General features: G+C 33.2%; 1 protein-coding gene across 1 annotated transcript in view; it reads right to left on the reverse strand.

Annotated features, from left to right (window-relative positions):
• Window positions 1-6029: 6029 nt before the first annotated feature.
• The window catches only part of LOC106460561 (furin-like protease 2), a 112277-nt gene continuing 91816 nt past the window's right edge, over window positions 6030-26490 (reverse strand). Inside the window, exons 22-26 of the mRNA XM_013920278.2 lie at window positions 24747-24932; window positions 18062-18279; window positions 15438-15541; window positions 9843-10020; window positions 6030-7620 (exon numbers count right to left, since the gene is read on the reverse strand). Of these exons, the coding sequence (XP_013775732.1) occupies window positions 7289-7620; window positions 9843-10020; window positions 15438-15541; window positions 18062-18279; window positions 24747-24932 (1018 nt within the window). The 3' untranslated portion in view covers window positions 6030-7288. The remainder of the gene's footprint in view (window positions 7621-9842; window positions 10021-15437; window positions 15542-18061; window positions 18280-24746; window positions 24933-26490) is intronic.

Below are 26490 nucleotides of genomic sequence, written 5' to 3' on the forward strand. Positions count from 1 at the left end.
TTACACCTGAACGCTCACATCCTTTTAATTATGTTTGAAATTATGAACATTGCTCAACATCATGAAAATTAAACCTTATTTTCAATAAGCAATCCTGAAAAATATTTGGGGGTGCTTAACTTTTTTCCAGGTGTATATATACATGTACAGACGTGTATACATACTTGTACCATTGAAAAATCAACAGCAATGATTATTACAATATATATTTTGTCTATCCAATCCTCAAGGGGACTGGTCGCCAACAACAAGCAAATATTTTTTTTATGTTTACCCTTGAAGATGGGCCTGCTGCAGAACTTGTTAACCAACATGACCTATGAAACAAGTGAAATGCAGCTCTGTGGTAGAAACATCCAATGTGAACCTGTCAAAATCCAAAATAGAGAGCCATAGTACCTTTGAATTTGTAAGTGTTTTTTCCAAGGTGTTGCAAGGAATCATTCTAGCGTTGCAATTATCTTCTGCTGTGATAGGTCGAATGCATAAAACAATTTCAGAAATGAAACTGAACTTACTTGGGCAGTTATTGTTCTGAAGGGTGGCCTTGCGTCAGTGCAATTATAAACAGTAGGATATTCAGATGAGTGAAGCACAGCGACTGAAGCTGGCTGTGTGATTAGTGTTACATAAGATGCACCATGCCTGACACCAAAGATTCAGAAGTTGGTGACTAAGGCTTGTGTAGTAACAAATCTAGCTTTGGAACAATGACTTAGTAAATTGCTGGTGGAATTTGCCTTCACGTTTGTAAAACTAGAACGCTGACTGCATAGAATATCTGCCACTAATTACAATATAGACATAAATGGCACAGATATATTTCTACAGACTGATAACACTACAAAACCGGGTTTCGATACCCGTGGTGGGCAGAGTACAGATAATCCTTTGCGTAACTTTGTGCTTAATAACAAACAACAACGACATAAGTGATATATGTCGAATAAAACAATTGTGACATATGAATATATAATAGGTTTCTATCTTATTGTAATATTATATATATATATATTCTGAATTCATATTTTGTTCTAAATATCTTCAGGTTTCATATAACATGTGGTCGAAAAAATCGTTAAGTATAACTTGTTTCAACTTATCTTTGTTGTTCATGAAAGTAAATAATACCTGTTACTGCTAGTGGAGAACATGACATGCCGAGTAGGGACGTCGACAGCAGCGTCCTTCATTGGCTGTTTGGGTAATATTTAGAGATTCTGACCCACCTATATTATAATAAGTATTACCAGTTACGTGGACAGCCTGTGATACTCTGGGTAAATGGCGTGTTTTTTTTTGCATACTAATGAACCTTGGATTTAGTCACTTTGCAATGCTGTCATCTAGTTCTTCGGTCTGGAACTTTGGCTCTAATAAAACAGTCAGTCTGAAACTTGATCTTCTTTTAAGTAGTCTCATAAAAAATTTGAAGGAAGAATCTGAAAGATCGACAATTCAACGTTTTTAAAACATCTAAGCAGATACACACACACAGTGTTTGTGGATCATTGTATAATAAAGATTGTGCATTTTGTGTTTCACTTTGTGTCCAGTCTCGTTTCTTCATTTAACAGCAATTCAACCAATAAGAGCTTTATTACTTTGTAATTCATATCTTGATCAAATCTATAGTTATCAATGAACCTTTCCAGTGTAGCTCTCAAATTAATTCAGTTTCATCTGGATACACTACAAATCCAAACATAGGGTAAAGAAGAAGGGGATGTCATATCATTATGTATAATTCAGGTGGGTGAATGTACTCACTTGCATTGATGCATTTTCTTTGTCACAACAGACAAATATCTGAAATAGAAAGCTCCTGTTGTTTCAAAGTACTGGACCTAGGATCTGACTAGTAGCAAGTCAAATTGGATGGTTAAAACAGACCTAGCACTGCTTTTAGCACTTATTACAACCAGGGAGTTCTTGTCATATCACTCAGTCAGTGTAATGCATCTGCCACATTTGAAACACTAATAAATCTAACACTGTGAGGGCTGTAATGGCTTCATCAACAGAGTGATCTATGTACTTGGTTTTGTGTTTTACTCTGCTGATAAAAACTTAATAATTGTATTTTAGCACATAAACAAACCAGCTTGAAGTTGAAGTATGTAAAGTGTGCACTTATTCATATAGATGTGGAGGTAGTCAACCACATTGTAGACAGGAACAGTGTGTCTGCAAATTCTTTGAAGACTGTAGTGATTAAAGGCCGGTCCTAGCCTGCAAGTAAAACACCTGTAGCTTTTATAGGTTTTGATTACTTTCGCAAGTGGGCCAAAGCTTATCCATTGGTTGACACTTCAACAAAGTCTATGAAAAATAATTTAGTCAAACAGCATAAAGTGATTTAGAACATCTGAGAACTCCATACAGATAAAGGAACAAACGTCTACAACCAGTTGTTTGCAGAGTTATGCTTAATTCTAGTCAAGGTGAAGTCACACACTTCATTGTATTATCTCCAGTCTGATGGTTTGACTAAACAGATTATATTGAATACTGGTGAATTTTGTAAATCCTAAATGAACTAAGTGGAATAATTACCTGTCATACATAATTATGATGTACAATGTAAATGGTTGTTTATACATTATGTAGATTGATGTATGGTCTATCTCCTCATACAGATGTCCCACAGACTAACACTGCCACATAAATTAGATAAATGCAAAATTGCCGTGTTTAAGTATTGTTCTAGATTGCATAATTACTGAATATGTTTAAATGAGGTCATAATTGTTATAATAATATAAACTTGAGATTAGGGATGAACTGAAAATAGTTGGATTGGGAAGAGGAGAAAGGGGTATGCAAAAATGTAGTTCATTTTCTTTGATATAGTAGCAAATAATATTGAAGTAAGGAATTTTCAACTAGTTATATTTCATTAGAAGTAATATTTCAGATACACACAAAATGTGAATGCCTAATAATGTCTTTTACAAAATACCATTTGCTCTTATCACTAATCTCTATTTTTATGGAAGAAGGAAAAAACTTTAGAACCTGCATATTACACTTTAACCCTGGAGGTGCTAACCTGTTGAAATGGCTGTTTAGAAATTTTAAACAACGTGGATGCTTCTTAGCTTACACTTCAGTGATCTCTTCAGGTGAAGTTTGCAATGAAAACATAAGCAAGTAAGACCATTGAAAAGACATGGCTGGGTCATTGACCTCAAGTATGTTTTCCCCTTTTTCACATAGGGAAGGATCGTTCTTCTGAACATGTTGTCACAAAATGAACACCTGACAGCTTGATGAGTTGTTAAAATAGAATAAAATACTCTATTTGCTACAATCAAGGTTTGACTTGCTTCCAATGGCTTGCAGTGTCAGACTGTTCTACTAAAAATTGACTTCTCTTTTCAAATCATTCATTGTTCCAGGATATCTCTCATACATAAATGTGCCATATAGTATTTGATAAGTGGTGAAATTACGTAGTTGCACTTTCAAAGACCTCACCAAACTTTTGTGTCTTTTATTTGCTCTTTGAAAAGAGAAGTGACTGCTTTCACAATTTTGTAGAACCGGAAGAGATTTGAAACAAGATAAACCAAGACTGACAAGACAGTTCGGATTACTCTGGGAAGAGATGAGGACAGATACTGGTGCTGTATCTACCTAATTTCAAATAGTTTTAATAATTTTGTCTTTGTTTTCAATTATTTCTTGATGTCATCTCTCAGAATGGCTTTACTTCAAAAATCTCTTTTACAAGAGAGCACAAACAGAAGTTATATTACACATGCATTGAATATCTCACGATTTGGAGAGTACAATATTTAGTATGTGATTACCACAGTAAGTGTTAAATACAAGATGCTACTATCCTCGATTTGGAGTTTGAACTCCTATAGTATCTTTCTGGCATACTGGCACTTTCACAATAACCTTGACCTCTAAAGGACTCTAGAGGACGATTGAACTTTGGAAGTGTTTAATACTGTTTAGGATAGTCCTTCATCCATAAGATCCACAAGGAACAAAAACACAGAACTACTTCCCTAATATCATTCAAGTCTATAAATCATACACAGAGGGTTAACTGTTCAGGTCTTGAAAGATCTGTTGTCTCATCTGCTTGAGCAATGAAACATTTATTATCATTTATACCACAGGTTCTCAACCAAGGGTCTGCAATCTCTGGAAGGTTCCTACAGAACACAGTCATTTATATATATAAAATTTGAAATACATTATTTTATCTCTAGTGTGTTCACCAGATTTATTCCTTGCAGAGTGGAGAATTCTATGCTAATTGTTGTAAAATGTAAAACTAAATATGAAGCCCAAGTTATAATTCAGTTCACCATTTGTCACCAAGTTATACCAGTTTCACGGAATTCCACCCCTCATTAGTAGTTCTGGACAAGGTCAAATTGAAAAAATAAGACCAGGATTCTTATAATTGTGGATTGTATATTATATGCATGATGTTTTTTAGTTGTCTTTTACCCACCACAGTGGTGAATCAAATGATAGATTGGGTTGAGTAATTTAGAAGAATAAACTTGTAACATCAATACTACATATTCTTCAAGTCTTATATAAACATAGATTCATTGTGATGGGTAAAAGACAAAATAAAAACAACATATATATAAATTGTTAGTCTTAACACCATGCTAAACAGGATAAATATATGTTTTACACATATTAAAAAACTGAAAAAGATTGTTTACAAAGAACTTATTAAAATGAAATTTTTGTTTAGGCCTAAATAAAGAAATGATTCCTCTGTTAATATAGAAAGTATTGCTAATAAAGATTAAATACAAGGTATTGCTACTACGATTCTCTTATTTACATACTAGCCAGTTCTACTACAATGTACTTATTTCACTTCTTGATTATAAATCAGTGATTCCCAACCTTTTTTAAACCACAGACTGGCAAAATCTTTATAAAAAACTTACAGAGGAATAAAAAATATATGTGAACTATAGATACGAAGTACACAGAATGTAGATAGTTACACACAAGTTTGAAAGGATTTGAAATTTTAATTATGTGAATATTTATTCAGAAAGAATTATATCTTCACAATGTTTCTTTGGATCATCAAACATTCTTGCAATAAAGGATAAGAAATTGGGAATCACTACTATTAATTATGTTATATTTCTGCATTTATTTAAACAAGTTACTGCTACTTCAAACTAAGGAACAGTCCCCATGCTTATATATGTATATAATATCCGTGCTACAAAGTATAGTAGATTTGTATGTTTATATATACAGTATCCATGCTACAAAGTTGAGTTGGTTCCTGGGTTTATGTAGAAGGAAATATAGCTAGAAATTATAGCTAATCCTTATTTATATACACGGCACCAGTGCTACAAAGTATGATGGTTTTTTCTGAACTGTAGCTATAAACACTAGTATTCTGTTTGTATGCTACAAAAAGTATAGTGGTTTTCTTTGCAATACAAGATACTGGAATAAAAGTATGGTTGATTCTCTGTGTTTACATTGACAGGGCTGTTCTGAATTGTAAGAGGTTTTTATTCTTGCAATACATGGCTGACTTCTGAGTTTTCCTATTTCTATACAGTGTACTGGAGCTACAAAATATTGTTTAGGGGTGTTTTTATTGGCAGGACTGCTGCTATAAATTGTGGGGGAATCTGATTTATTTACAATGTACTGTTACAACAAACTTTGTGGGTTTCACCGTTTATATTTGATTTTCATACTTCAAAATGTTTCTTGTGGTTATGCATAAAGGATCTACTATAATTGTATTAAAACCTTTAGTGAGTAAACATTCACATAAAAACACTACTCAAAACCATGGCCAATTCTGGTATTCAAGTAAAGGGGACTACTATAAACAAGGGTGTATGTAAGGGTTTTTATCACTGCTACTGCTACTACATACTACATCATTAGGTTGAAAGCACCCTCGTTAACATGTAGTGAGTTTGGTTGCAGATTATATTTACGCAATACAGAACATAAACCTTCATTGATTTTACACTATACGGATTTAAGTAAACACAAAAATGAGTCTGTAAACATTATTTTACTAGATTTTTGTAATACATGTGCTACTTAGTTATTAAGATAAGAACTGGTAAAATTATACAACTGTTCATTGTAATTTAAACATAATTTCATTGACCGAAAAATAATGATTTTATGTGTTAATGAAGTTTAGCATATTATTCTTATTAACATGAGCTACCAATCAGATACACAAAAACAGCTGCAAGTTTACAAAAATGTCAACATATGAAGAATGTTTGAAGTAGATATAATCTTAGAAAATGAGAAGAACAGTAACCTTAAAAAGGTCCTTACATATGTATTAGTCAGTAGTAAAAGAAGAAAGACATAAGCCACCATCTCTAGCCAATTATGTGGACGGATTGACTTCAGTATTATCTCACACTAAACCAACAATTGTATTCTTTATATAGATTTTAATGATTGGTTTGTAGTTAGACACGCTGTTTCTGGCAGCTACAAATTAAAAATATAATAAAACGTGTTCTTTGAAGCACTCAGAGTTACAACATAAAAACAGTTGAAATTACATAAAATGAAACTGTCTTGAAGACATTCAGAGAAAGAGTTTAAGTAAACAGAAATAACATTACAGTTCTGTTTTAACACTATGTGATAGATGAAGCATAAAATCAATTATAAATGAACAGTAATCTGAATAGTTTAAACTTGTTTAGATTAATAATAATAGTCACAACCAAATCATTGCTTGTCTAATATTTACAATTTTCAAAATAGAAAGCAATAAGTCAAAAGGTAAGTAGTAATTCAAAGATGTATTTTACATACTTAACTTGAAATATGAAGTTAAAACCTGTGTAACAATGCTAATTATTTGTTTAATGGTTCCAAGACTGATAGCCTTTTTCTTAATACCAATTAAAATCATAGTAAGAACAATTTGAAGTTCACAATAATAAGTGCTGCAAATTACTATCCTAATGTACTAATGTACCTACTTAAAACAAATTATGCATTTTCTTTGTTTTTTTATTTGAGTCATTTACAAACATAATAATTATGCTACTATGATAAGCATTACTTTACACTATAATAAAAGTCTCAGTAATTATTTTTCTTCCAATCAACAGCTTCACATGATTTACAACACTGTTGACAGGAAAAAATCAACCTTTATGTTAATCATAATTGCTTTGGCACAATTTCTAGAAGTAGATAATATATTTTTCAAGACACATGAAATCTCAATATAATAATTCATAGATACAAATTTAACAGGAATATTAAACATACAGCTTCATGTCTTTTCATAAAGATTGTCTTCTTCATCTTCATATTCTTGTGTCAAGGCTACCTGTTCCTCTTTTGCATCAAAATGGACTCCAGCAGCAGTTGGAACTCTTTCGTAGTCTCTTGGAAGTTGCTGAGTTTTGTAGAAGCTGCCTGATTGAACTTGCAGAATGCCAAAAATAACAAAAAATAGAAGTACCGATGAGCCACTGATAATAAACACAATGGCAACAGCACTTTGAGTGGAGATGCGGTTCCCATTTGATGCTGTTCCATCCTTATGACTATTATGGCCAAACCATATGCTGCGGGGATGACCAGGAGACAAAGTACATTGTCCTGAAAAGCAGATACTTTATAAATTGTATGTTTTTATTTTTTTGTAGGACTGACAAATTACTTTACAAATTCTATACTTTTCATAAACACTCAAGTAAGAAGGCAAAAGCTGGTAGAATTACACATACTCAATAATGAAAGAATCAGTCAACATAGTAATTTATTACATAAATAAATAGACATTCTGAAAGAGAAGCCTGTGTTTTCTCTACCTGAAACATTATATGTTCAAAGACTACTTACTTGGGGTTCCATGTTTGTTTATTGTATGATAAAATATCCTGAGAGTTTTAATATTAGATTACTGAAAACAAAGAAAGTTAACACAAACAACCTATCAAAAAACAAAGTTATAATTTCCCTATACTGAAAATGTATTTCCAATAGGTACTTACCTCCCCTCACATAAATAGTTATTGTCCTTCAGTACTGCCCTCTATATGCAAAACAATGTTTTGCACATGCCACAAGCCTTGAAGCTCGCACATCTGGAATTGACTGATTCCAATGCATTTTGTATACAAATCATCATGTGACAACCCTCCACCAATAAGAGAATGACATACTCTCTTGAAGCATGCGACTCTCTCTCTATTCAATTCTACCAAACTATCAATGGAAATGAGAATCAGGGAAGAGAAACAATCCAGAAGAGGGGAAGGAAGGAGGAAACCTGACATTGTAGGGATATAAAAATCTATCAACTCGTACAGAAGAAAATCAATGGATGGTCCCAATAGAGGGGTGTGTAAAAACACCCACCCCAAAGAGACTAGAATGTGAGGTATGGAACAGGAAAAACACATCCAGTTGGAAAATTCAACAACCCTAGCAGACTGTGGAAGAAGTATTTGTATATGTGAAGACTACCCCCATTCAGAAGTAGCTAACTAAAGCTATACATCCAATGAATAGTGTAAGTAAAATCACCCCCAAAAAGTGGAAGTCACGTAAAATGCAGACCACACCCCAAAAGACATATGGTACCAGACCAGTCCAAAGGGCAGGGCACAAAACTGGAACTGAATCACATGATGAAATAACCTAAAACAGCACCCTGAAAAATGGAAAATAAGAATGAGCATACTCCAACATACAGAAATAGCAAACCCAAATGTGATCAAAGACTATATATGAAAGCGGAGAAGACCCAAGAAGTGATTGAGGTGGAGAAAAATGATGAATGGAGAAAACCTGTTGGTAAAGGACAGAAAATTGTTGGGAATGTAAAAGAATAAAGATGACTATCTCGAATTGGAGCAAAAAAAAAAAAATTTAACATAGCATGGCAGATATCCTACGTGATGCTAAATGTACAGGAGGGGCCCCAAAAAAAACAGACTGGTGGAGAAAAAAATCTGACCATAAGTCCCTATTAGCAGTGGACAGGAAAAAAACAGCAGTGTCCCACCCAAGAAGTTCCCAAAAGGATAGAAGCCATGTATTGAGGGAAAGAACAGAAGATGGCAACATGGAGGGAAGGAGGAGGAGGTATCCCTTGAAAATCCCTAAATATAGTTAACACACCAAAGAAAGGAAGTGGAAGGTAAACATTACCCATTGGATTCAGTCAATTCCAGATGTGGGAGCTTCAAGGCTTGTGGCATGTACAAAACATTTTTTTGCATATAGAAGGCAGCACTGAACGAGAACAGCTATTTAAGAGAGTGGAAATAATGAAACCAGTATCACGCTGGGATTCATGATTTATATCTTTTAATCCATAAGTATTACTTCAATATTGGATATCATAAGTGTTGTTAAAGCCTCAATCAGAGCAGTTGCTTTAGACATCATAAAAATAAATTTAATATTTCCTGTAACTTGATATTGCCATTAAATACTATTTTATGTAAAATGTTTAAAAATTCACACTACATAATAAACAGAATTTACTAAGACATGAAATTTTTGTAAAGTTGTATTCTTCATATTAATCATTTATATATGTTGCTATAAAGCCTATGATCACAACTTTGTGACTACCTGTGGCCACAGTTAATTTTCCTCTAGTTAAATGTTGTTAATTTTTCTTCTTAAGTTAATGATAATGAACTTTTACATAAAGTGGGCACATATTTGTAACTAATTTACTTTTCTCCAAATAAGATAACAGAGATTTTGTGAACTACGTGTTTATACGTAACTTTGATAAAATTAATTGCAAAATTGACATTAAATTCAATTTATACAAAGATGAAAATATACTGGTAGGTTCTTACCTGATGGGCTACAGTCACAACAAGGATTAGGATGTTTTGAGAGTATATGTTGTCTATCACAACATGGCATACACCTATTAAGTTCTATGTTCAAACGTAGGGGAGACTTGCAGGCATCACATTGATTTTCATGTGGTCCAAAACACCTAGCACAACTGAAATTGCACTTTTTGCATTTCTAGAAAAGAAAATTGTAGTTGAATTTTAAATGAATTGGAACATTTTAGTACATAAAAAGTTGTGATGAAACAGGTACCAATGGAGAAAAGTAGAAAAACAACTAGTACACTTGTGTTACATAAGACAACCTACTGAAGTATTCTGTTTTTGAAAAAAAAAAAAAAATTTTTTTTTTTTTTTTAGAAGAACAGTGTTTCGTGTTACAGAAGACATTATTTTAGTCTAATTAAATTGGTGTAGAGTAATTTTATAATTTTCAGATTTGTTGCACAAAATAGAGCATCAACATCATTTTCATGAAAAATCAATGACCAACCTCTCAAAAACTTAGCTAAGTATATTTATTGACGAATATTTGGGATATGTCTCTATCAAGAACACCTTTTTGACTATATGGGTTTAGTTGCAAAGCCTAAGTTAATAATATTTTAAGAGGAATACGGCACAGCAAAATGGTACTGTTGGGATAACAATACATTCCCCATATAATAATACCACCTTAACAATCTTTTGTTATAAACAATGTATGGTGTTGAAAGAAAAGTAAAAAGTTTCAGGATTTTCAATATTCAAGTTTCAAAGTTATAGTGTCACGTGCAAATAGTCATAATATGGATATATTCTTTATATACTGAAATACTAAAAGTTAAGGGAATAATAATAAAAAAGTAAATTCTTAATAGTACTGTTCAGTCTTTGAATTGGCCAATAATTACTTCTATTAATATGAGAATAGACAATAAATAAAATTAACCATATTTTTTAGTTTATGGCTATATATATTCATTTTTATGAAAATAAACAGCCATTTTGGGCATTACAATCAAAACTAAATTTTTCTAATTTCATTACTTACATGTCCACATAAACAATTATTTCTGATGATCATAGGTATTAAGAGTTGAAGTACTAATATACGGTACTTTATACTTGGGTGTTTGAGTGAAGCTGTGCCACGGACCACTAGGTTCGAGGTGGTGAAACTAGGGGTCTTAACCCTACGTGCACAGATGAGGTTGAAGTGTGCATCAAGACATTTTACTGAGTTACATTCAAAATATAAACTACTTTATTTTCAATGAATATCACTAAATTAAATTTTAATATCATACAAGTTTTAATTTTGTTCACTTCAAAATGCCAATTTTCGATTTTCTCACCACTCTATATGATGTCCTAAGGTTAACTTGCAACAATCTTCTATCACATCCTCTATCTCACAAAATGTCAATAATTCTCTCTAATGTTTGCTGTTGGATTATTTATAACAACAGAAAGATAATATTTTATTTTACTGATTTCCACACAAAGCTAACTCATTTTGATTTTTTGACCATAGTGTTTGAATTATTCTGCCTATAGTTTCATTGTTGCTATCTGAGTTCATACTGATCAGACAAGAGAATTATTTTAAGGCACTTGTATCTTAATTAGAAAGCCAGATAGATTATACTAGTTATAGGACATTTTGTTTTTTGTGCATGTTAATATTTTGTGTTCTGAACTGCATATTTGAAATAAATAAAAATTATTTCATGTATTAATACCAGTTACAAAAATTTTGGGCTAAGTTTCAATGGGGCCAACAGCAAAAAAACAAAAGGCCAGACATAAATACTCAATTTCTTATTGTTTATGTATACTTTTTTTTTATTGTTATAAACATAACTAAAATGTAAAAATTAAAAATTTATTAGGTTGTATAAGAAGACATTTATGAAAAAAAAAATTCTGTGAGATCTGCATGCTAGAGGCTCATGAATTATGTAATTAATTTATTAAACTTAAGCTAGATACTCACTATGCAATTTAGTTTTATTACACAAGTCAAAGAGCAATAAAATTAAATGAAAACAGTTGGGACATAGAACTGAAGATTTTAGGATAAACAACTGTAACTGTCTGTTACAATCTGCAGTCATTCAAGAAAGAAAAAAAGGGAAACTTAGATTTAAGTCATTTTCTTTTTGTGGTGGTTACAAGGTTAGTGAAATCGACTGAGACTATACAGTGTTAGGATAGAGAAAATATCAGATAAAATATAAATTTTTAATGAAAAACTTGATATACACTTAGGAGGTTCTAGGAATTATGCAAGCAAATTTGAAACTGTAAGATGTACTTTATTCTTAACATGAAAATCATCTTGCACTCAGACTAATGTAAGTCAGAATGAATAAAGTAAATTCAGAAAAATACTTTATCAAAAATTCTGATTTTGTGTGTGTGTGCAATACACCTTTAATGTTTACTAAAAGATCATAAATTTCATGAAGACTCATTAAGTAAATTTGAAATCATAGTAAACATTAATTCTTCAGTACAGGCTCAATCCAATGAACTGACTCTATGAAAATACGGTTGAGGATGAGGAAGAAACCATTTGAAGAGCATAAATAAGACGAGCTCAGAGAGTCAAACACAATAGCAGTTTGTATACAATCACCATTGGTAATACAGAGAATTGACAGAAAGCCAGACATCATCTAGGGTGATCATATAGAAATATTTTAATAATCACCAAGAAAATGAATCCACTGGCCAGCTTCATGATCCAGCAGTCACAGCACTTACAACAGTGAAGACAGCCCTACCCATGCTACTACACTCAAGGCTGTCACATCCATTAAGCTTGCAGTTGTTATCAAATCAAATGAGAATCTGCAAATTAAGCAGGAAATTTAGCAGTTTAACCTGTTAGTCTTGGGGCTAGAACTAAATGCTAACAAAAGCAAAGTGAAAGAGAGAGAAGAACCATGAAGCATATAACTACTAAGTCCTAAAATGGCTTCAAAACTGAAAAATGAGCAATAATAAAACTGAAGTCTGCTGATGAAGGTTCATGATGTGGGTGAGAAGTGTACAAGCAATACAGCTATAAGCAGGTCTTGCAGTTAAAAGAAAGTAGGTTTTTGGGATGCTTGAACAGTAATCTCCTTGATTGAGCTAGCCCCCATTTAAATGGTACAGAAAGTGAAATGGACATATGGGAAATGAAGCAACTAAACAAGTTAGAGGTAACTTTGGACAGAACAGTGAAAGAATTGACACAAGGCAGTGGAACAAGTTTCAGTAAACTGACCATTAACTCGTATGGACAAGTTATCTGACAATAATGCACTTTGATGTACAATGTGAATTAGCCACTGTTTAATTGATTCCTATCAGTGATGAGCTTTTCAGATAACAGTTAGTAAATTCTAATGTTAGAAATGCTGAACAAAATGTTGTAATGAAATCAAATTAAGCTAATTAGGTGTTAAGTTCTGTAACTGAAATTTAAAAAAAGCTTCAAATGTGAAGAGTAAAAAATAACTGCTCAATATAAAGGCCATCAAAAGGTGGTATAGTGTAAGTGAAGTCACAAATCATATAAATCAGTTTCTTTTCAATTGTGTTTAAGTCAGTAAAACAAAGCAAAAAAGTTCATTTGTCTAAAATCATGTGTGAAGTACATAAGCAGCATGCAATAACATATAATCTTTCAAGTTTGTCTCAAATACTGTAAAAAATTGCAGCATAAACAAACAAGTAGTATCATAGCTCATTTGTTTCAGTTAAGTAATTTATCAAATTGTAATGAAGATGACTAGAAACATCTTTTCTGGATAATTAAAGTTTCAAAATTCTTTAATGCTTTTTTCATTGTTCAGACTTTTCACTTAGTACAAAAAATATGTGAATTACATTTATTTTGGCGACATTCATGGATGTGTATATGCCCAATATAAGAGACAATGGGTGTGATATGTGCACTATCCATCCAATGAATTTGACTAACTTAGTATTTAACTATAATTTCCAATACTGAAAATAATGAACACACTGTCAGAAAATTTGATGTCTTACAGACTACTCTACTTCAATACAAGAGAAACAAACAGTAGGATATACAATAAAGGACATACTACACAGAAAGATTTATTTCAAATTCAATTGTGTTTGCTTATGTTAGTGTAAAACTGAATTATCTTTAAACGTAATGCAGATTATAACTGTACAAAGCATCATAAGTGGAATTATCTTATCGATAAATGTGAAATTATAGCCCCAGATTTTATTGAAATATAGCTTTTAGGCACTGTTGTAGTACAAAAAGTTTCCACACAATTTACATTTATGTTGTAAAAAGCAGATTCCTTACTTCAAACCCTAAAATGTGGGTAACTGAAGTATACTTTGTAATAGTTCATGTAAAGTTTCATGTTTTTATAGTTTTTAATAATATTATTACTGTTTTTCATAAAATTCATTAATATTATTTTGTAAGATCATAGAGAGGTTAAACAGCAGAAGAAATGGAATCCTGAAACTTGTAAAACTGTAAGTTGAAGCAACATTGGATTGAAATAGTGGTGAAACCAATTACATTGTTATATTTTTTGTTTGTTGATAGTATTGGTGGAATATCAGATACCCACTGTTGTTGATTTCAGCTAGTTGGTATCTATCAGATTTTGGATTTTCAAAGCTGAAGTTTAGTTTAATTAAGAGTTGACACATGGTCAGTCTGGTGGCCCAAAATAGCAGCATGTTTTCCTATCATTTTTATTAAATCTGGCTAGACTTCAGTATTATCAAAATTTTGTGGGGAGAAAATAAGAAACATTTTTAGAAGTTGCCTTTATAAACAAAGTGGTGTACTGTACAGTTTTATAGTAATTGAAGTTATGGTTTCCACTGTTCAAATCCTATCTAATATTTCTAAGCTGGCATGATGAAGATTTCTTCTACATGTAACATCCTAAAACAGTCTCCAAACTACTGAAAAATTTCTTAGGTTCGTCAGGTAATCTAAATTTATAAAATTTGTCAAAGCATGTAATAAGAAAGCATTTGTATATATTTCTAATATACCTTTAAAAAAAAAATCTAAAAAATTGTTAACTTCAGTTCAATTCTAAAGCTTGTTAGAACTGAATGTTACGGAATTAGATATAGCTTTAAATACTTAAACTGTCTCACAAAAAAGTTAAAGTAAGCCAAAACAGCTTTTTTATGTATGGACATGCCATCACAACTTTTATATGTAAGTTTGTTTAAACATGAAATTACACTTAAGGTTTACACAATTTGTACAGCATGCAGCAAAATGATCCAGCAATATATGTTAATCCACTTCCACATGTTCATAAATTTCATAAATACACCTGACAAACTGAGAAAATGTGGTGCAAGTAAGACATTCCAATGTATGTTTTCCTATCAATGTAAATAACTTCACAGATAACATTTTGCTTGTAGACACTGTACATTGCCAGTATTTTCTAACATACAGGGTGTGCCTTTAAAATGGAACTGTATGAATTATTACTAACTTGGAAAATACATTTTTTATAATTTCTGAAGAGCAATTTCTACAATGTATTCTTTGATACTTAAAATCACGATAATATTATGGAACAATTTACTCACCTTAGTTTTGTAGTCATAATATTCATCATCCAAACAAGGAATACACTTGCCATCTTGCTGTGTTGAATTCCCAGGACATGTTGTACATTCCATGTTACTTGGGCCTTTAAAAAAGTTTGATGCTTTTTCACTATTAAACTTATATTATAATATTTAATACTAGATAATGCTTATATCTCTCAGATAAAACAAAAACTGGAACAGAACATGTCTCATTACCTGAAAATACATCTATTCCTCTTCAGTTTATAGACCTGGAAAATATTTTGACTCTCAAGTCACATGAAGGGTTTGTTTGTTAAATATGGTAAACAAGTCTATCTCTCAATTGTCCAAAACATAAAGTACCTATTTTATATAGGTCCCACAATTAAAATACATATATAATAGAAATACCTGTACCCATTACAAACTAATACATGTATAATAATTTGTTCTTCTACTCCAGCAACTATGCACTCTAGTTTAACCAACATTTCTATAATTCATAAAAAAATGTTTTAATATTAAAGTGACCTTTTAAAGAATGCACAGTATTTGTCTTTCAGAGTACTGCAAAACATTTCTGCTAGACTTGAAAATATTACTTACAGTATCAGAGAGACTGTGACAAGATTAAACTTTATTAATTAAGTTTATAAAAACAATCTTATTTAATGCAGCCACCACACATTTCATCAAGTTGAAAAATCTTCCAAACACATTCAATTTCGGCAAATGCATTTAAAACAGGCAGTGCGTTTACACTTCATGCAAATATTTGAATGCTTCCACATCTATTTTCAATAAAACCTAAAGCATATTTACTGTATGACAAAGATGTTGTTCTATTTTTTAAACCATTTCATGACTGATTGGGGTAGCAAGATTATCCTAATTATATTTTTTTCTTGTTCATATTTTTGCTAAAATCTTACTTTGTACTATGTATAACTGACTTATCATGTAATTTCTAAAACAAGTTTAAAAGTACTAATGTAAACTGAGCTTTCTACTAAGAAATTAATATCACTAGGAACATGTTTGGTTTCTTTGTAGTTAAGCACAAAGCTACACAATGGACTATCTGTGCTCTGCCCACTACAAGTATCGAAACTCGGTTTAAGAATATGATGAAGGAAAAACAGTTACAACATATAATCTCCTGTGCGTGTTTTTTTTATTGTGAAAAATGGTGCAGAACATTTACAAACATCAACTGAATGGAAGGCATTGTTACTGAAATAAAGGAAACACAAGGCAAGCAGTGTTGTACTCTAACAAAAACAGAGACAAATTCCAATGTTAATGAAATTATCAGTCTCAAAGATAGGCTTGTAATAAATGCACATTTTTATGATAATCTGTGAAGCTATTTTATACACACCTCATGTTTTAATAATTATGTAAAATGAAAATAAGAGCTCAAAAAAGGTAAATCCTGAGAAAAGTTTAAAAAAGTGTGGTAACCATGTCAGGATTTTATGTATGTGTGGATGTACAGAATTCTTTAGTTAGTGTCTATGATTTGGTCGTGATACATTTTAACAATAAACAAACAGCATACAGTCCACTTGTTTTAAAATAATGTATTAAAACAAGCCAAGCGTATATACAAATGTTTCTTACACAGTTAATCAACATAGTTGTATCCAGAGCTTTAAGTAATTGTCTCTTTTCCTCAAAGTCCACACAGGCTGGTTCAGTTATGTTAGAACACAATTGACGAGACAAATTATACTCCTCTGCTCTGTTGTTACAATACAGTCAAAGATAATTTCACTTGCATTACTCTGTTGTTTGTCAAAATTGTATCCAGAGCTTTAAATAATTGTTTCTTTTCGTCAAAAGTCCACACAGGTTTGTTCAATTACTTTATAACACAACTGACGAGACAAATTATTCTTTACGGCTAAACTCACAAACACACAAAATCGCTTCTAAAAGTAACTAAATTTAACACTCGAGCTATTCTTAAATTAAAAGAATTGTGAATGTCTAAAAAACCACATTACCCATCTCAGCCACTATTTAAATTTATCATCTCCATGTAACAGAACTTTTTAGGTACCTAAATGAAATGATTGGCTTATATTTGTAGCTATTATTGATATATATGCTTTGTTCATCATTATTATGTTTTGTCATAAGTATTATTTCTTTATTAGTGTAATCTTATAAATATGATTATTTCATTCATTATTTGTATATGAAATAATGTATTTTGGTTGTCAGTATAATCTAATATGATACTTTAAATTATTTTCCACTGATTAACAGAATTTATATTGATATGTTTGAAGTCTTTTGAAAGTAATATCTTACTGCCATTAATTATACAAGTTTGTGTGGTCATCATATATGTGAAAAGATATATAGATGTTTAATGTGTAAAGATTGTGTGGTCATCATATGTGTGAAAAGATATATGGATGTTTAATGTGTAAAGATCATGTTAATAAATAAACAGTGGTACAAAACCTATTTGATGAGATTGTTTAATACCAGAAATTACTGTTTCCATTGAAAATAATAAAAATTAGTTTCCTTCAGTTTCTGAAATGCAAAGGCTTGCACAAATTATAATTTATTTCTATTTTGTTGAATAATCAATCATCTAGGTCAATCACTAAAGTTCAACATACCTTTACATGATTCACAACTGTGATGACAAGGAAGGCATTCTGTGATATTATTTCTGGAGGTGTATTTATAATATCCCTTAAGACAAGACTGTAGACATTGTCCATTAAGTAAAGCATGTCCATTAGTGCAAGAGGAGCACTCATATTCAGTTCCCTCAATGCATGTGAAACATGAGGAATGACACTGTTGGCACTTTCCTCTTGTGTCTCTAAACCACCTGTGAAAAAAGCATGTGAAAAACATGTTTTAAGAAGACTGACTTCAACTTAATATATTCACTGCCTATGATGCAAGAAAAAGAAATAAATTAAAAACTGGTTTCAATTATTTCTCACCTATTTTTCTTGGTCGAATCACACAAATTCATCACCACACATTGACCGTTATAGTTTTAATACTATAACTTCTAATATATCCTGTGTATCTTCACAAAATTTCACAAACTTTCAGTAAGTGTAAAGATTGTTTTATAGATAAAAAACAATACAATATAATTAAGTATTTTTACTCAAACTTTCTCAAAAAGTTGACTGTTCTGAGTGCAAAGTGATTTCATGTTAAGATTAAAAATATTTTTCTTCCTCTCAAAATTGTCAAATTTTATTTACATAATCTCTAATACATCCTAAATAAATTTCAAACATTTTATTTAGTAAAACTTTATATTTTATCTGTTATTTTCTCTACTATAACTCAATACAAAGTTAGTTAACTTGACTGACCTCATAACCACAATAATAAAATACAAAATAAATCTAAATTACCATTTTTTCTTTCTAGAATGACTTCAAATTATAACATGAAACTACATTTGTTTATCCTAAATAGCTTAAATCTCATAACAGTGTATATCTGTTTCTACTTAAATGTTATTGTTCTTTGCCTATTGAAATATGTCTAACTAATAATTCAGCCACACAAGCTGTAAATCACTTGATAAACATATAACTCACACTACCCTATCTAATTACGTAAAGCACGAGCTATTCCCGAGATGCTCACCAGCATTCCTCATTAACATTTTTATTATTATTATTAATTTTTCTTTATCTTACATAATCTAACCTCATCTACTGTAATAAGTTTCTAATTTTTACATGTTATTAACTTTTATAATAAGTAAAGATAAAGAATATATATTAAAAAAACATAATACATACCTGGATCTTCTTTTGTTTTTACTGTTGAATGTCAATGAAATTTAACCCAGTGTTTTTTAAACTAATGGTACTACTATACTAAATAATTTTTTATTTAATTAAATAATGCACCTAAGAACACAGAATAATAACACATAAAGAGCAGACAACATCTGATAAGCATCATAATATTTTTGGCTTTCTAACTATGTGATAAGAGCCATTAAAAGTTCATCAATGTATTTCCCGTGGGAACAGAGTTTAAACTGGAAGCAAAATAGACAATAGAAAACAGCTTTGGCTTTCTATTGGTTTTAAATAATACAGTATTAAAATCAGAGAGAGAGAGAACTATTGGCAAGTTGTGAAAGAAAGAATGTGACAGATGGGCATGAGAAGAAGGGTCTGATTTTCTATTTTATGGCTCTGTAACCAAATAAGACTGAAGACTATGAAAATTATACTTTGCCTGCATGATAACAATATTATAATGAGTAATTTATGTTAAAAGTCCATATTTCTCAGAGGGGTGATAAATTAGAGAAGAGGGGGATACCTAGAGAATAAATGTCACAATTCTCATACAAGGGTAAGATCAAGGAATTACTTAAATATTTCTTTATAAAATTAAGAGCTTAAAACTTATGTAATATTAAATTTAACATTTTCCTTATCTGAAAATGTATTTCCAATAGATATTTGCCTCTTCACCCAGAAAGCTATCTTCCTCATGCATCTGCCTTAGAGATTTGCATACCACTAGCCTTTCGGCAACTCCCATCTAAACTTACGAGATTCCTCATGATTTGCACCACTTCATAATGATACAATTATGTACCAATAGCCCTCCATCAATAGAAGGGTGATATAACCTCCCTGTGCACTAGCTTCCTCTATAGTTCTTCACTCATGATAATATTCATTCTATGATGAGGCAAGTAAAACTAAAATGCACTGGAAGTGGGAAAGAAGGGTGGGAAGTGTGAACAGAGGTATCTGTCAGAAATACATTTTCAGGTAATGAAAATGTTAACTTCCAAGGCAATACACACCTCTTCATATAGAAAGCTAGAATCCCACTTTAATTTAGTGAAGAGACCAGTGCAAAAGTTACCTAGATGAACTCCCTTCAGAAAGCACTCGAAAGAAACCCATGGAGTGTGACATCTAATGACTAGGACTCCTTAAAGGGCACACTTGTGGAATACTGCATCTCATCTCTTCCAGGGTATACTCTTCACCCAGATTGGAAAGGAGGAAGAAGCACACAAGCCTCATGGGTATGGGTAGAATAAGAACATGGCCATCCGAGGACTTGTACACAAGAGGTCAGAGAGCCAATTTGTGTAGCATGGTTGGGGTATGTACAGACTGTACCAAGTGCACACCTCAACTCTACCATCAGACTTATTGGACCGACACAATCTGCAGGAGGAGAACACTGAATACGTGCCATGTTGTCTTTGTCAACACTTGTAGGAGGAGGGTACGATATGCTAGTAAGTGCACATCTCAACTATACTGAACAGAAGATGATTGCAGTTAGTTGGTGGAACCTCTCCAGTCCACATCCAGGTATGCGTCTTCTGGTCCACAGTAGGAGTAGGGCCTCAACAGACTTCACCTCATGACCAGAAAGCAGAAGAGAAATGTAACTTCCATTCCAACAACCCACACCTGGTACACGTGCAGGCCCAATACACAACCAACACCAGGCCACCTGGGAGTCTGACATCCAAGCAATGGTAGTAATAGGAAATGCAAATGTGGTGGAGAAAGAAGGACTGGGGAAGAAAATACCTTGAGATATAAGGAAAGGTGAAAGATGGTAGATAAGGCAGCCCAACAACCCTTTTTCAAACAGCCAGATAAAAAAAGGAGGAGAGATGGCCCACAATGAAACAGCCAGGAGGAATGTGACAACAGACGGATTAATGATAAGAAACATGTCACTTACACTGATAGATGGACAACAAGAACATAATTCCTGGATGGAACAATGATGCATGAGGTTAGAGCAATAGAGAAAGTTTGGGAGGTAGGGGAAGAGGGGTACAGGTAGACAGAATGCAAAGAAGAGGGAACCAGAGTTGAGCTAGCCAAAGAGGTGCAACTTGAAGGACATGACAAGCAGTGTCATGAATCAATGCTAGGATCCATGGCAGAAGTCAGAGAGGTGAGTAAGCATACATGAAAAGATGAAACTAGTCCGAACTGAAAGCTTCGACAGCCAGGGCTGAATGATGGGGTATGGGAGACCAAAAGAGGGGAAGCTTGGAAATGAGAGGTGTGGCAAAGCCATTGACATGCAGAGTCCTCAGAAGAGAGCACACCCACTGAAAAACCTGAGGGTAAAGAAACCACTCCATGGGCAGAATACAATCCGGCTGAAAGAGCTGGTCCACAATGAGGTTCATAGCACCCAGAACATGACATTCAATGAAGCAAACCCACTGAGAATGAGCCAAATAAAGAAGGTCAAGGGTTTAACAACAAAGGGTCCTGAATATTGTGCCACCATGATGATTGATATAGGAAACAATGGTGGAGTTGTCAGAGTGAACCATAACCAAATGATCCACCAAGAGGGGGAAGGAAATGGGAACATGCCCAATGCATAACAAACAGTTCGAGCATACTGATGTGAAGTGAAGCCTCATAGTGGGTCCAGGTGCATGATGTAAGCTCATTCAGAGATGCCCCCTATTCCAAGAGGGAAGCATTGTTGAAGAGGTGTAAATTGGGTTTAAGTGGAGGTATAGGCACTCCAACAATAGTATTGGGGCAGTCTAGCCATGAAGGAATGTCTGTGAGAAGTGGAGAGAACAAGAGAAACATATGAGCACAGCACAATGGAATAATGGTTCCAGAGAAGCCATGATCCCAAAAGTGATAGAACTTCTCAAGCAGTATGAGTAAGAGAGGCTCACATCCTGGTGGCAGAATGTTCCAGCACTTGCAAATGAAGAGGAGAAGGTTCAGCTCAGCTGAGAAAGGAGTTGAAAAGCACTCCCAGGTGGATGAGGTATTGCATATGGGTAAGAAAGGACTTAGAAATTTTGAGAAGCCACTCTAGATAGGTGAATTTCCAAGGAAGAAAAGAAGTGTAGAGGTGAGCCTCCTCCTGCAAATGGGACAGAAGAAGCCAATTGTCCATATAGTAGTCGAACCGTAGACCAAGTCTGTGGAGATAGCTGTTGAAGTCATACAGGGCTGACACAATGCCGAGCGGAACAGCTCTGAACTGGAAGATAAGATCATGATGAATGAATCAATGGAAATGTCTTGAAGACTGTTCAAAGGGAATATCAAGGAATGTGTCTGAGATGTCGACCTTGATCATACACAGTCCAGGCAAAAAGAACCAGCAGAGGGAAATTTTCCATACAAAAAATGAAGGATGATCAAATAACAATTAATACAGGAAAGGTCGATGACCAGCTGCCAGTTTTTATTGGGGACCATGAAGAGGTGAGAGTAAAATCTCAGTGAAGGGTCATGCATTCTCTCGATGGCCTGTTTGTGCAAGAAATTTAACACTGCATCTTCCAGACATTGAAGATAAATGGGATCTGAAGGAGAAGTAAACAGAGTGAGGGCTGAGAAGCAGAGAAGTGGAAGGATAAGCTGTGGGAGAAGTAAAGAGTGACTCTGCAGATAGGTGTTCCCAAAGATGTGCATACTGCAGCAGATGAGCACCCAAAAAAGTCTGAATCCATCCTGTAGTCACTGATGAGCCCAGAAAAACTAACATCAGGCCAAAGATTGTCAAGTAGAAGGAGAAGGACAGAAAGAAAGGGAATGAAAAGCAGGAAACAGGAGGATTAAGATGAGACACGGTAGAAAATGTTGAAGTTGGGATAGGCAAGAAACTAATGACGTTAGGAAGGACTGATGCCAGGCAGCCTCTGTCCATGGTTCAATGGAATCAGGAATACCTCCAAAAACAGAAAGGTTAGGAAGAGGTCACGTAAAAAAGGAGGAAAGAAGGCAGATATGGAACAGAAGGGTATCCCTACCCAACAACAGAATGAGTAAGGAAAGGGCAGAAGTAACAGTATGGGACATGGAATGGGAATCGCCAGTAAAGTCATCTGGGGCTTGATGAAGTGTTTCCAACATGAAATGCAGGGAGAAAAGGTAACAAAGCACAGAAAGTAGGATTAGGCAAAGATGAGAGAATTGAGCACTGGAGAGTGATACTGACACCAGTAGGTCAACCCCCCCAAACAGGCACAAAAAGACTCCAGAAATGGGAAGTTCAAATAACAATAGGCGATGATAAGTGAATCTGACATGGGAGGAGAATGAGGCATCAAACCATGGAAATGGAGTTGACCTAAAAAGGATGTAGCATGGACATAATATCAGGAGAAGAGGGCAAAAACGAAAAATTTATTAGGGTGAGAGATGTGAAGGAGGGAATGTGAGGAGTCATAAGATATGGGAATGGCAGATAGAACAGAGCATACCTGATTGATAAGGTCCCTATAATGTGAGGAAGTCTAAACAGTCTCCTCAATAGGGAGAGAGGATCCTAAAGCATAATCAGATGGAGGAAATAAATGGTCAAAGTCATCTTTCTCATGATATTCTTTCTTAGAAGAAATGCCAGCTGAATAGATGGGTGCCAAAACTCCCAGCTGCCTCCAGTAGCCAAGCTAGAAACTTGACTAGTGTGAAGATATTTCTCACTCAGTTCAGATGTTGAAGTAACACAACCTTGAGAGTTCATAGCTGATAAAAGAAACAAAGTCCTTTTATCAGACTACAAATCTCTAAATTTTAAGCAAAAACAAACATGTCTTAGTCAAGCAATGCCAAAGAAAAAGAATGAAGATCATGAGTGCATAAGTATAGATGGAGCTAGTGCACAAGGAGGTTATGTTGCTCTCCTATTGTTGGAGGGCTATTGCTGCATAATCATGTCATTATGCAGTGGTGCAATTCACAAGAAATCTCATGAGTTTAGATGGGAGTTGCCTAAAGGCCAGTGGCATGCAAATCTCTAAGGCAGATGCACAGGGAAGGTAGCTTTGTGTGTGAAGAGGTCTGTATTGCCTTGGAACTTTGATTTATTAACTATGTTTTGATGCCAAGTTTATTCATATACCACGACAGTATAGTAGTTTAATTATATCTTGAATGTAACTCTAAAAGGTCGTGACATGCATATTTTGACCTGCCTGTAGCAAGAGGGTTAAATAACAGTCCAATACTGCCTAGTCAGCAGTATCAATAATTCAATATCTAAAAATTCAATACCTCAATATCAAGTAGCCTATCATGTTCCTCAGCTGTTTCAAAAAATATCAATACCTGATATTTGGGAACTTGGCTAGTTAACTTATTACTTACTTGTGAACAATGTCAATAGCTCAATGTTTAAAGTTTTCTCTGGTTATTTGGCCAGTAGTCCAAGTGCAAGCTAAAAATATCATTTATCTTTTCTACTATTATAAATAACAAATACTATTCCCCTTTATATGGTTAGGATTATAATACTACAAAGGTTTCTGGATTGTTTATTTTCTGCATTAAATACCTTGAAGGACAGGATGCTATACAGTTGTCTTCATGAAGAATGTACTTCTCTCGACACTTCTGACATTTCCCTGGACCAGATTCCTTACATGTACTACACGTTTCTGGACAAGGAATACATTCATACTTTTTGCTATGACCCATACCAACTGGGCAAGACTCCATGCATTGACCAAGATGTAAGTATCTAAAGAAAAAAGGTACAGTAACGGCAAAATAGTACCAATGACTTGGTAAGATTGTTAAATTTTTCTACTTAGATAAAATATTTATCTTATGCTAGAACAAATATTCAAGTTATTAAAAAAGTTGTCCCTTATTGAATGTTTAGGTAAAAGAATAAACTTAATAGTAAAATATTTGCATGAAAAACTCCTAAACTGATAAACAATTTTAAAGATAAACAGAATGGTTTCCATGATTCTTCACTAACTAATTTGTAAAGAATACTGCTTTACATAATAAGGCATAATGTCAACAAATGATCCTTACCAAGGACTTCCTTCCACTAAAGTTGTATAAATCATATAAAGTAACATAAATACAATGAAAGGTATACAATTTTAAAGTAAATGTGACAATTTTTGTTTCTAGCTTCACCTGTTTTACAATGGATATTCTAAACAAAGATATTTAATCTTGCATTTCAAAGTTTAATTGTAACTGTAGTTCATTTGATTTAGAAGTTCCGTGCAAAGCAACATAATGGCTATCTGTGCAGAGTCATCCCTAATTTTGAAATGATAAGACAAGAGAGAAGAAAGCCATTCAACAGCACCTATCACCAATTCTCTTGACTGATCAAATAGTGAAATTTGACTGTAACTTGTATAGCACAGCTTTAAAGAGCAGAGCACGTTTTTTGGTAACAGAATGCAAACCACAAATCCTCAGATTCAAAGTCCATGGAATACGAGTCCATGTCAATCACAATAATTCAAGTATATGTGAGGCTACTCATTAACAAACCTGAAACTCCACCTTAACTTTCAAACATATAAGATGGTGAGATATTACTTTACTGCTAAACTCCAGAAATGAAAGAAATCTGTATAATGTCTGATATTTCTAAAACTTTTAATTTCCTATTTCAAAGTTTACACTATACAGAGAAATTGGTATTACTAAATCAGATATTTTTTAAAACCTAACAGCTTATGATTGAAGCCCTTCCTCTTTATTTAATCCATGCTTAGAAATTGCAGTCCCACAACTTTGCTTAAACATTGTCTAGAAGATACATTCCTATGTCTGTGATTAAACTTAATCCAGTAATTGCAGCTGTAAATCTTTATGTAAACATAGCCTAGAGATTGCATTGTTAAATCTTTATTTAAACACATTAAGTTACCTTTTATTGTATGACTGAACTTAATATTCTTTCAAACTTACATAAAAAACAAATAATTTTCAAAAGATAGAAAAAAAAAAAGATAAGTAAGATAACAGACATTAAAATTTTTGTTGGGGTTGTTGAGAGTTTATCTCAGCAGCGATGGCACAAACTAGGTCCATATAAAATGGCAAACACACTCAAACCTGGAAATAACTCCCCAGGTTTCATGCATGACATTACACTACATTTAGCCCTAATAAATTGTAAGAATGTCTTCAGTCAATTGATTCATCCACATGACTTTTTTTTTACTGTTATCTCACATATGTATGAAACAGATTTTCATACACTAGCATTAAAAGTAAGAAAGTAAAAAGAAGAGTATGCCAATTAACACTGATACTGTACA

The sequence above is a fragment of the Limulus polyphemus genome, unplaced genomic scaffold (genome assembly GCF_000517525.1).
Source record: "Limulus polyphemus unplaced genomic scaffold, Limulus_polyphemus-2.1.2 Scaffold795, whole genome shotgun sequence".
NCBI classification, from domain to species: Eukaryota; Metazoa; Arthropoda; class Merostomata; order Xiphosura; family Limulidae; genus Limulus; species Limulus polyphemus.